Genomic DNA, 12,765 nt, shown 5'->3' with positions numbered 1-12,765 from the left:
AATATCTGTGGACTGTAGCAGTTAAAGATAAAACAGGTAGTACAGTAACTAATGCAATGAAACATGTACTGAAAGAAGCCAAATACTCCCCCCAAACACATACAAAGCGATCAAGGGAAAGAATTTTTCAATAAAAGCTTCTCATCTCTCATGCGAGAATATAATATCAATCATTATTCAACATTTAGCACAAAGAAGGCAGCTATAGCAGAAAGAGTGATTCGTACAATAAAGGGGTGGCTCTATAAGGAATTTTCGATGAGAGGTCACCACAAATGGCTTGATATTCTTCCAACTATAACTAGTAGATATAACAATAAAGTTCATCGTACAATAGGTATGGCACCCATTAATGTTGATCCATCAACAAGATTGATATTCAAAGGTATCAATGGAGTTGGAAAAAAACAAAGTAAACCCAAATTCCGATTGAATGATATTGTACGAATAAGCAAATACAAAAATATTTTTGAAAAGTCTTACACTGCGAACTTTACCACGGAACTCTTCAAGATTGTTAAAATCAATAAAACTTTTCCCACAACCTATAATCTTGAAGATATGAATGAACAACCTATTAGAGGATGTTTTTACGAAGAAGAGTTATTGCGAACCGAAAATCCTGATGTATATCTGATCGAGAAAGTGCTGAAGAAAAGGAAAAATAAAGTATATGTAAAGTGGTTAGGACTTCCTAGTGAACAGAATTCTTGGATTGATGAATCAAATATGTTTTAAATGTATCTAATAATGTATTTATGAATAAAGTAATGTTAAAGTTCATTATTGTTTTCATTTCAATTATATGTAAGTGAATTGAAAAAATATTGCAGCGGTAAACATTGCCCCAACCATTCGCAATGTTCTGTGTATACCAAACCAAATTAATTGTATACTCCATTCCGCTTAAAATTTTTTTCAACTCACAATATTGAGAACACAATACCATTCCCAAAACTAATCGCTGTCACTTTGAAATGCTTTCTCCAACTCTTTTCGCCAATTATCTCTCACTGATAATGCCGTCTCATAAAGTCGAGTCGACTCCTCAAGCTCTGCCTGTGCTTGCATTCTCGAACGTTGATTGAATTTGTCATCTTTCATGATTTTTGAACGTAGTTCATCTGCTTCTTTGCTCATGTTAGCCAATTCAATTTTCGCTAATGCAATCTTAGCATCTAATGCTTGAAGAGTGTCCTTATTGACACTAATAGCTTGCTCACTCTTTTCATGTTCAGCAATAGCCTTTTGCGCCTTTACAAGACGGCATTTCGCTTTCTTTTTCATATCTCCAAACCGAAGTAATGGAGTGAAAGAAGATAGCGATTCAGTCATCAAATCACCCTTCATTTCTTTGGGTTCACATTTTGTCTTCCTCTTCGATCTGTCACTTTTCGTTGTGGGCTTTTTCTCCTGCAAACCACTTTTCGATTGTTTTTTTTCTTTCAACTCAGTGACAATCGATGAAGATGCATTATTAACCTTCCTTTTGATAGTTCTGGATTTTTTATCAACACCAAGAGGGGGGGTAGATGAAGGGTGTTTGGATGATGATGATTGTGAAATGATTGGAGTTTCAACGATAATTTGTTGAATTGGTTCCGGCACATCTGCGAAGTTAACGAAGTCGCTAATATCAAAATCACTTATCGAGTCTTGAGACTGTAAATGTAATACTGGAATATTTTCAAAATTAGTGTGATCGATATCAACAAGTGGTGAACCATCTTCAGCAATCAATAGTGGCATGGAGCTCATGATAATGATTATTTAGGTTTGGAGGAATGATATGTGATAGCAATAGAATGTGGATAGGAAAGGTGATGATGTTACTGATACTTCACCTTTTATAGAAGAAAATAAACTAGCGCATGCGCTCTTTCGTCAACTAGCCCACTCTTTCATCGACTAGAGATGCCATATCCTTCTCTCCCACTTAAAACGAGTCAAGTGATAGGTGGGAGTCGTACCACTTCCGTTTCCTATTCAATCGTATAAGTCGACTTGCGATCCTGAAGTTCATTCATTCACTCTCTACAACTGTGAGCAAACAACAACAAGATGAATTCTGCAAAAATAAATGCTGCATTAAATAGAATATCTGCTGTTGATGAAAACAATTGGATAGACGAATCAGATGATGATGATGTCAATGTTCCGCTAGAGGAAGTGATAGTTGAAGCAGAAGATGTTGGAGTCGATGAAGATGAGATAGACGAAGTTGAAAACGAGGCCAACCAAAGCGACGAAGATGATGACGTGATGGAGTTTGAGAGGGTCATGGATGAAGAAGGAGATGATGAAGGGATAGAAGCTGACACAACTGAAGGCGATGGTGCTTTGAGGATCGGTATGCGAACGCTCAATGTCAGTGAGACATTGGAAGATCCCTTGGATTTGTATTGTGCAATGGATGCATACGTATTGATCAGCACAATAGATGGAGAGAACAAAAAACTATGCTGGTGCTGCTTTCGGTTTTATTCGCATAGAAACAATAATGGAGGGTGGTATGCCCATGTCAACACCCACAACACTGTCTCAATTATGGAAATGGGACAAAATTGGTGTGAAGCTTGCGAGAGGCCACTAACAAACTTCACCCGAGTATCTACATGTATTATAATAATGTCCAACCTGTGGCACAATAACCGTGGACCTACTGGTCAAAAAAAAAAAAACAACAGCCCTTTTCAGGGCTACATTATTCACACAAACGGTAGTAGTAGAATTCACAGATTATGTGATAAATGACTACTTTGACTAAAAAGTCGAAGTTAGGATTTGGTTTATCATCGAATATCTGTGTATATGATGAGTACTACTTTGACTGAAAAGTCGAAGTTGATATTTTCTCAATCATTGAATATAATGATGAGTACTACAGAGTTGGATGATGATACTTTCACATAAGTTTTGACTATAGTGTTAACCTATTTCTGATTGAAAGTATAATGATAGCTCTGAAAATAGTTGTTTATTGTCTTTAATTGTAGCCCTTAAAAGGGCTGTTTTTCCTATTAATCCATACAATGGTATGGACTAACGCTCTTCATCATCAGAAACAATCATGATGGTGTCATCATCTGAATCATCTGTATCTGATGATATACTGATGATGTCGTCCTCATATTCATCAGATTCATCTGAATCAGATGATATACTAATTATGTCGTCCGCATGATCATCTAGCTCGTTATCCTGTAGATCGTCTAACTCATCTACTTCCTCTTGCATACGTTCCGGGAAATCATCAGGAAGATCGTAGATGCGTTGCAGCATTTCTGCGAAGGTTGTACTGAAATGATCAAACGTAGAATCTATTTCATGTACCTGGATGGGTCCTGTACTCATCATAGAAGACTCTGGTACACTCATCGGTTCGGTGGTGGAATCAGCAATCGACATTGTGGAAGAATGATGTAGAACTGGGATTGATACTATATTTATATTGGAAGAAATAAAACGGAGGGGGTGAAGTGTAAATGTAGAACAGTGTTTGAGATTCGAAAACATTAAAAATGACGATCTTCATGAAACTCTGAGCGATTATTATGAGAAATTCTAAGTGATTATTATGAAAAACTAATAAGAGAGAGGGAGGAAGACACTGCCCCAGCCTCGCAGTGCCTCGTGTACACCAACCAAAAAAGTTTGTACTCCGTGGAAGGAAAGGAAAGGAAAGGAAAGGAAAGGAAAGGAAAGGGTGGGAGAAACAGGGAAACGATTACATATCGTCGTCGGAATTTAGGACATCATCGTCATCAATTAGGATAGGAGATGGCGGAGGACTGTCCTCGATAAGGATTGGGGATGGTGGAAGTCTGATGTCGCCAGCGTCATCGTCGTCGTCGTCGTCATCCTCATCTGTGATGTCTACAGGCGGTGGGTCACCCCATTCGTCATCCCATTGGTAGGGATCCGGATAATCCCCGTCCGATAAGTCAGCTTCATCACTCCCAGTGACATGCTGAACCTGCACCCTGTAGTCATTATTCATGAATTCGAAGGGAATGTCATGAGGTGCCGTTGTGGAGTCCACGAATCCTTCATGGATAGAAGCCCAGTAAGGATGTTGATGCGCTGGGTCACTGTACGGCTCAGTAGTTGAATCAGGTTCCATGTTGAAGGTGGCTGATCAACTGAATATTCCAACAGATAATTCCTACTTTTATACTTTTGAAAGGGAGTGGGGAGGAGTGGGGATGAAAGAACTTGGAATTGAAAATGGAAAAAAAGAAAAATAATGAAAAGACGAAGTGAAGAAAAATGCTCCAACCATCGCATTGTTCAATGTGTACCAAACCAAAACAATGTACACCCTTTATTTCACTTCTTTTTTCATTTTTTTTTTTTGTTTTTTATTCCTAAAATTATAATTACAAACCTAAAACTACCATGCTACCTAATTATCCTAAAACTATCCTAGTTGACCTAAAAACTATTTCCCTTTATTCAAAAATTTCTTTATAAATATTTTTAGTTCATTATTGAGCTCTATCGAAGAGGTCTCTGCCTTCCGCCTTTCCTTCAGAGCTGCAGTCCTTCGATCTAGCTCGGCCATCCTCATTAACAACTCGCGCCGTTGGCTAGCAATTTCATTCTCCTCCCGGGAAATGCTAGCCAACGCGGCCTCACTATTTCGTGAAGCAAGTGCAACATCCCTACACCTCTGTAGGAAAGTTTCCATCTCCTGGGGGTTAACCTCTCCGAAAGGCTCCGGCACTGGTGGCACTTGTGGCACGACCTCCATGGCAGGATCAGGCACCGGTGTGAGTTCCATGGGTGTCAACATCGCTGATAATGCAAATTGGGTGAGGATTTCACCTGGAGATGGCACCCTCGGCACCGGCTTATATGCCCTCCGTCTTTCCACTGTCAATGCGAGCGGTGTGGGACGTCTCGGAGGATTCCTTTTGGCGGTCGACCAACTACCTGCATAAGGGTTAGTCCTATTGCATTTACTCCTATACCTTTGAATAGGACCAACCTTAGCTGCAGATTGCCGCTTGGCTTTGTTAACAACCCTGTCTTCCTGAAATGAGACAGGGCTGCGTGGCCGCTGCACACCACCCGAAGTTGAAGCCTTCACCTCTTGGACCATCGCCACCTCGTCTCCCTCGAACATGTCAGGGCTGCCTGGTCGCTCCACCTCAACATCCACAGGTATGATCGATGCCACAGCGTTGTCGATTTCCTGCGTGTAGTTTTCCATTCTGAAAATGTAATACAAAGTTAGTTGTTATGAAAAAGTAACATTGATAACTTACTCAAAATTCGCTTGTTGTAGACTGTAGAAGACTGCTGTATTAGACTGGTGTTGTAGTAGATTGCTGTAGCTGGACTGCACTCGATGAGAAGACTTGTCGTACTGAATGCCGAGAAGTGTGCTCCTCAGGGTGTAGGCAGAAGTGGGAGTGGTGGGAGTGAGGTGGGGGCGCGCATGCGCAATTGTGGGGTGAGGCGAGCAATGGTGGGAAGGGGGCGGGGCTAAAAGTGGAGGAGAGTGGGCGGGGACTACAGTGTGTTGTTAAATTTTTTTTTTAATGAAACATAAAATTAAAAATTTTTAGTCATAGAACCGGCATTGGTCATCCTCAGTCATAGAACCGGCATTGATCATCTACTTGAATTGTGACTGGAGAAAAAAATCTTTATTTTTTGTAAATCTATATTATTAAAATCAATAATGGGGGTATTTAATGTTCAGTGTGTATGTAGAATCGATATTTTTTGAGAAATGAGTGGTGGAATCTCATTATTATAATATTGAATTTATTACACTTATTTTCAATTTTACACGAAAAATAGTAATGACAAAAGTTGTAGAGAATTTAATTTCCAACAAATTTGGTCTCTATTATTTTTTTCGCAGGATTGATATTTTTCGAGAAAAGAACGGGTTGTAATCTCATTATGTAATATTGAATTTATTACACTTATTTTCAATTTAACACGAAAAATAGTAATGACAAAAGTTGTAGTAGAGGATTTAATTTCCAACAAATTTGGTCTCTATCAATTTTTTCGCAGGATTGATATTTTTCGAGAAAAGAACGGGTTGTAATCTCATTATGTAATATTAAATTTATTACACTTATTTTCAGTTTTACACGAAAAATGGTAATGACAAAAGTTGTAGAGAATTCAATTTCCAACAAATTTGGTCTTTATTAATTTTTTCGCAGGATTGATATTTTTCAAGAAAAGAACGGGTTGTAATCTCATTATGTAATATTGAATTTATTACACTTATTTTCAATTTTACACGAAAAATAGTAATGACAAAAGTTGTAGAGAATTCAATTTCCAACAAATTTGGTCTTATTAATTTTTTCGCAGGATTGATATTTTTCAAGAAAAGAACGGGTTGTAATCTCATTATGTAATATTGAATTTATTACACTTATTTTCAATTTTACACGAAAAATAGTAATGACAAAAGTTGTAGAGAATTCAATTCCAACAAATTTGGTCTTTATTAATTTTTTCGCAGGATTGATATTTTTCAAGAAAAGAACGGGTTGTAATCTCATTATGTAATATTGAATTTATTACACTTATTTTCAATTTTACACGAAAAATAGTAATGACAAAAGTTGTAGAGAATTCAATTTCCAACAAATTTGGTCTCCATTAATTTTTTCGCAGGATCGATATTTTTCGAGAAAAGAATGGGTTGTAATCTTGAGAAAAATCCGAATCTTGACGATCAAAATTTTTTTTTAATTATAAACCTTTAATAATTCATAGAAAAAGTAAAATATTGATATTAGTGGTTCAAATCCCGGTTTTTTCGCAGGATCGATATTTTTCGAGAAAAGAACGGGTTGTAATCTTGAGAAAGATTCCGAATCTTGACGATCAAAATTTTTTTTTTAATTATAAACCTTTAATAATTCATAAAAAAAAGTAAAATATTGATATTAGTGGTTCAAATCCCGGTTTTTTCGCAGGATCGATATTTTTCGAGAAAAGAACGGGTTGTAATCTTGAGAAAGATTCCGAATCTCGACGATCAATTTTTTTTTTTTTAACCTTTATTAATTCATAAAAAAGTAAAATATTGATATTAGTGGTTCAAATCCGGAGGGGGGGGAGGGGGGGGGGAGGGGGGGAGGGGGGGGGCAAGAGGGTATAGGTTTGTGAAAAAATATTTTTTTTTTAATTTTAAAATTTATTTTCAAATTTCTAAAAATTTTTTTCAAATTTGCTTTTTTTTTTCAAATTAAATTTTTTTTTTCAAATTTTAACAGTTGGGAACATGTCAAGTCAGAATTCGAGTACATCACTAATGCCACTTCAGGGACATTGAAATATATATAATAATACTTGTTGATAACTTTCATTATTAATTTTTCAAATACACATTTTTTTTCCTAACCTAACTTAATCAGGCCCTGCCCAGGCAGGCTATTCCACTTCACTATTCACCATGTTGGTTCAATTAATACGTCATCTGTTGCTTTTGGTTTTGGTTCTATTATTCTAATATTTGGATCAATGTTCAGTCCTGGATATCCCACTCCACCTGATGGCCTGACTTTATGGCTTTTCTCCAAAACTTCAACTCTCTCTTCCAGTACATCATACTTTTTCATTGTAGTCGCTGTTATGTTTGACATAGCATCAAATTTTTTATTTGTAGACGCTGTTATGTCAGACATTTTTATGTCTACATCATTTGTAAGTTTGTCAAATTTACGAGTGAAAGTTATCCGAGCCTCTGCAATTTTATCGTCAAATGCTTGACGGGCATCGCGAGCAATATTGCCTATTGTGGATTGTATTGCAGCTTGTAGGGCTAGAAGTATAACCTCCTTTGTTCCGTTAATTTCCCCCTCAAGGTATGATACAGTTACACAATCACTCTTGTCAATTGGTTCGCTTGTATTTTTCAATATTTTTCTTTGCATGTCATAATGACCATCTTTTGTTAATTTAAATCCATTGCCGGGTGGACCTCGGATGACATTACCACCCCATTTTTTTTTTCTGCCAAATTTATCGATTGTTTTAGACATTGTGCACCCACGATGATTCTTTTCAAACTGATATTCCTTTCTTTTACATTATACTATATATTGCAGTAATCGATTAGGGAAATAGAAATAATACAAATAAAATTTCAATCATTTTATATTCATTACAGTAATACATATACATACATACATAATACATTAATATCACAATACTTCTGTCATATTGAATTTTCCGGTTTTGAAGATATTGAATGATACTTCAATCATTGATCTCGGCAGATAATAAATTAATCAATTGATCCAATGGAGTCTCCTGAGATTGTGATTGTTGAATAATATTACTTATCCAACGAATGTTCTCATTTGGATCGTTTTCATAAAATTCAATATCATTATGACCCCAAGGAAGAGTGTGGGTAGTATTCGGAATGATAAATCGTTTATCGTCGTGGTATGATAATGCAACTTTATTTTTCAATTCAGTATACATATCATGCAACACGCTTCTAAATGAATTCATCTTTCTGAATATCATACCACCTTGTTCGACGATTTTTTGATAATCTTCGCATGTCAATTCATTCTTTATTACCGATCGTTTAACCCCTTTGGCTTTCTTAAATTCACCATCAACAGATTTCACATAATATGCTTTAGCACCTGTACCATAAAAACTCATGATTGGATCATTTGGAAATTCATCTTTGAAGTTACCCAAGACTGAACTTGTTACTGGAATATTGAATTGGTTAACTATACTGTAATTGGATGTATCAAATCTACTTATGTTAGTTTTTATGAATTCATAAAAATTTTCTGTGTTTACTTTAAGAATGAGCGAGTCGGTATCTGTGTAAAGTAAAGAGACATTTTCATCAAAGTGTTGTTTGATGCATCCATAGAAAAAGTCATACATGACTGTTTTAGATAATTCTAATATGGAAAATCCCAAATATAATGGTTTATCGTAATGAACCTTCACTCTACCCAATTGAATGGCAACGAAATTATCAGTGAAAATTGAACAATTTTTGAAATTTGGTTTGGCTATGAGAGTGCTGGCACCTATATTTTTCTTTATATTTTCCCAATGTGTAACGAGTCTAACATCAATTCGATTATCTACATTCTCCATTGTCTTTCCATACACCGCATTATTCATTAGTTTATAGAAATCTTTAACAGATTTGTTGTTAGACCTATTACGCATTTCAGTATTAAGATCTATATAGGGTTTCATCCAGCATGATTGTTTGAATTTCAATACTCTATGTGTATTCATTACAATCAATCCATTTTTGACAGCTTGCTGTAGATTCCTATAATGAACAATATATTTTCTTTTATCATTCAAATTTGGAATTAATTTGGGAATTTTCGATTGTGTACGAGGTGGTATTATTTTTTCGACTAAAAATGGAAGGTCAGAATGTTTATCATGCAACTCTTGTGGATAATGAATGTCCACTTCAAATACATACCCATACGGACTATCAGTACTCACATCCATCACATCGAGATTAAGAATTTCATTTGGTGTCAACCATGTAAATTCACTTGTTGGTAGAGGTTGTGACATACTGTGACCGTATAGATTTGTTGCATCTAAATATGTAATGAATGTGGAAGGTTCATTGGGATTATAATTGGGTAAAAATCTATTATTTGCTATATGTTTCCTCTCGCTACATTGACTAATTCCACCTCGTATACCTTTTTGAAAAAAGTGAATCATATCAATGTCAGTTAGTAATTCCAATTCAACATTAGTGAACTTCAACATGGCATCCCATGATAATCCAGGTGCAGTATAATATTGTGCCGGATCTAAGTTATATATCTCTAAACTTGTGGTGCGGAAGTTTTCAAAAATATCACATAGTAGCAATACATCCGACTTCAAATACAAATCAGAGTATTCCCCCAAATTCTGACACTCGAATAAATTCCAAACATTTCTAGCCCTATCATAATCAGTTTCCGATATATGTTCACAATTGAGTGTGTCATAAAACTGATTTTTTGTCGGAAGTAATGGATAATTCAATTTGTCAATGTCATCAACAAAACTATATGGAAATACACCTTTCTGTCTCATCAAATTGAATTTCTCAATTTGTGGGAAATGTTTGTGCATCTCCAAACATTGATCGGAGGTCAAGTTTGCACCCAACTTCTCCAACGAATTAGTCATAAATTTATAACTATCGATAAATCTCATTTTGAGATAATTCTTCCTAACCACACCATCTTTATCGGTATAGCTGTGTGTGAAGAGATGCTTCGTGAAAGATATATATTTCTCTTTAGTTTGCGGGATAACATCAACTTTCTCTTTATTCCTATACAATTCTTTTATGAATAAATGACAATCATAACCACTTAAATTATGAAAAATGATAGGTATGAAGTTTGGTATTTTGAAATTTAAATTACATTTCGAGTGAGCGGCATGTGATCTTTTCTTTCCTGTGACATGACAATGATCTCTTACTTTGACTTCACCATCAGTAAATGCTTTATTACATATACCACAAGTTCTGGCTGCAGCAAACTGTTCTTCTTCTTCGTCAGTTTGTGTATCCATCGGTTTAGGGTTTCTGAGATGATTTTCATGTATCTCTTTCAAATCATCTTCAATGCTACTCACAAATTTCTGAGCTGCATCTACACCCCTATATGTAACAAATTTTGACAAATCATCATTATATGAACACTTTATCAAATAAGCAAATGAATATGGGGCATGTTTGAATGTTTTAATCGTGTATGAACTTTCAGGATTTGGCTCATTCACATGAATCGGTTTAAGCACTGATTCAAAATCAGCATACACTACAAATGGCACCCTCATTTGCCTCTCAAAGTTTTCAAACATTAGTTTATTTTCCGCAACCATTCTACCATATTTATTGATCTTTAAATTAGTAGTTGGTGTTGTGGTACTAATGTGATTACAATCATACATATTATGACGTAAAAGCAATCTCTCATCAGAAAAATATATCAAACATCCGTCACAAAAATATTTTTTCTGTCTATGAGCTGATAGTTGATTAGAAACTAATCTTGAAAGATCTTTGATCCAACAATAGTGACCATTACCGGAGTCATCAGTTATAAACAACAAATTGACATGTCTCCGGAGTCTTCTCTGTGAGTATCGCAATGGACCAATCACTTCATACTTCATTTTACCCTTCTCAAATGTACTCTCTAAACCGTAAACATTAATTGAAATATCATTCCTATCTTCGAATATTTCGATACTCTTATTATTAACTTTAACCGGAAAATCCATACCTGTGACATCTAAAACAGTGAAAAAAATGTGGATATGACGTAAGTTCGGACACTCGACTATCTGCAGGATATAATGCTGATGTTATAGCCCAAGCAAAACAATATTGATCTTCATTACGAACATTCACAACAGCTTTCTTCCATTGAATACATTGAGGCAGCTTCACATATGAACGTCCTTCCAGTGGACTGTATTTATTAATGTTGACCTCGAGAAACAATATTTTTTCACAAGTCCAACCTGAATTATTAAAAAAAAAATTACTATTCAATCTTATTGAAATTTTTAAAAAATAAATACCTGAGTCACGATCCTGGAACTCAGTCGTTTGAGCCACAATTACATCACGGAATCCATCAAAAACAGCATTCAAATCTGAAGATTGGTCCACTATTTTATTTTGGGAATTAAATGACTTCGTGTCCCTCGAATCATCAGTCTGAAGAATATAATTCCCAAAAACTTCCATATTCACTTTGATGCTTTTATGGATCCTGATGGCTGATTCCAGTAATTCAATGACCTTCTGCCTAATCTCATTGAAAAATGACATGTAGTCACTGGTTACAATCGAACTCTCCACCCTGTATGTAGCAATGCGGCAATTGAATGCATTCGTTATAATTTGAACACCGTCAGACAATTGAACACATGCATTATTTTTATGACTCATGGTTCTTCGGTGAGAATTCACTTGGGTCATAGGAATTGTCACATTACAACAATTGCACGTATACATAGGTGTTGCATTATCCACTCTCACCCGTTTCACTGCAGGCCCTCCTTGGCAACTCTGGAGCTGAGGCCGACGAAGATTATCACTACGAGTGAAAGATTTACCACAGTCACAGGAATACATTTTATATAATAGTTCTCACTAACTCACTTGATGTAAACTGACATAGCCAACACTCGTACGCTTCTTAAATACACTCTGATAGGACCCGTCAAGACGTCATAGCCAACCCCACTTCTCAACTACATGCGCCAAGATTACCTCCCAACTGAACTAACAGATGTCGATATACGAGCAAGCAGTGGTCGTTGCGGTCTCGGAGAGGGTAGACGCTAGGCAAACGGTCCTCGGCTGCCGTTGTGTCACCATCGATAGCGGGGCTAGAGCGAACCTTCATCGCTTCGGGAGAGGTGAGGGCAGACCGATGAATACGCATTACTCTGCCACACGTCGTGGAGTGAACATGTCGCTCTCTAGCCGTTGAACGGTTATTGCTGTGACGTCACTCCACTACTAACTTGGTGCCCTAACACCGATGGAGCATTTATTACTTGGAGGATCTTCGAAGTATGCAGACGTATGTTTGTACATAGACAAACAAGCACATGATGAAACCCTGTACCGTGCATTCTCCTACACACACACACACACACACACACACACACATAAACACACAAAATCTCATATGAAAAAAAAATCTGAACGATCCATGCACCAGACACTTCAAGGTCACAACGCCTTGA

The 12,765-nt window shown here is 36.3% G+C and overlaps 2 protein-coding genes across 19 annotated transcripts in view; one reads left to right on the top strand and one right to left on the bottom strand.

The window, feature by feature from the left end:
- Positions 1-12,765, top strand: part of LOC111510002 (leukocyte elastase inhibitor) — a 122,941-nt gene that overhangs the window by 68,446 nt on the left and 41,730 nt on the right. The window lies entirely within an intron of this gene.
- Positions 1,889-5,918, bottom strand: LOC141482229 (uncharacterized). The gene is made up of 4 exons (XM_074175225.1): positions 5,271-5,918; positions 4,706-5,216; positions 3,835-3,970; positions 1,889-1,935 (listed from the first exon to the last, which is right to left on the bottom strand). The coding sequence occupies exons 2-4, from the start codon at positions 5,213-5,215 to the stop codon at positions 1,889-1,891; spliced, it is 693 nt and encodes a 230-aa protein (XP_074031326.1). The 5' UTR covers position 5,216; positions 5,271-5,918.

Source organism: Leptinotarsa decemlineata, unplaced genomic scaffold (assembly GCF_025532065.1).
Source record: "Leptinotarsa decemlineata unplaced genomic scaffold, Ldec_3_MD MMD2_tig00000882_RagTag_RagTag, whole genome shotgun sequence".
In the NCBI taxonomy this organism is placed as follows: domain Eukaryota; kingdom Metazoa; phylum Arthropoda; class Insecta; order Coleoptera; family Chrysomelidae; genus Leptinotarsa; species Leptinotarsa decemlineata.
Note: the sequence above shows the minus strand (reverse complement) of the source record. Positions and strands in the feature narration are given on the sequence as shown.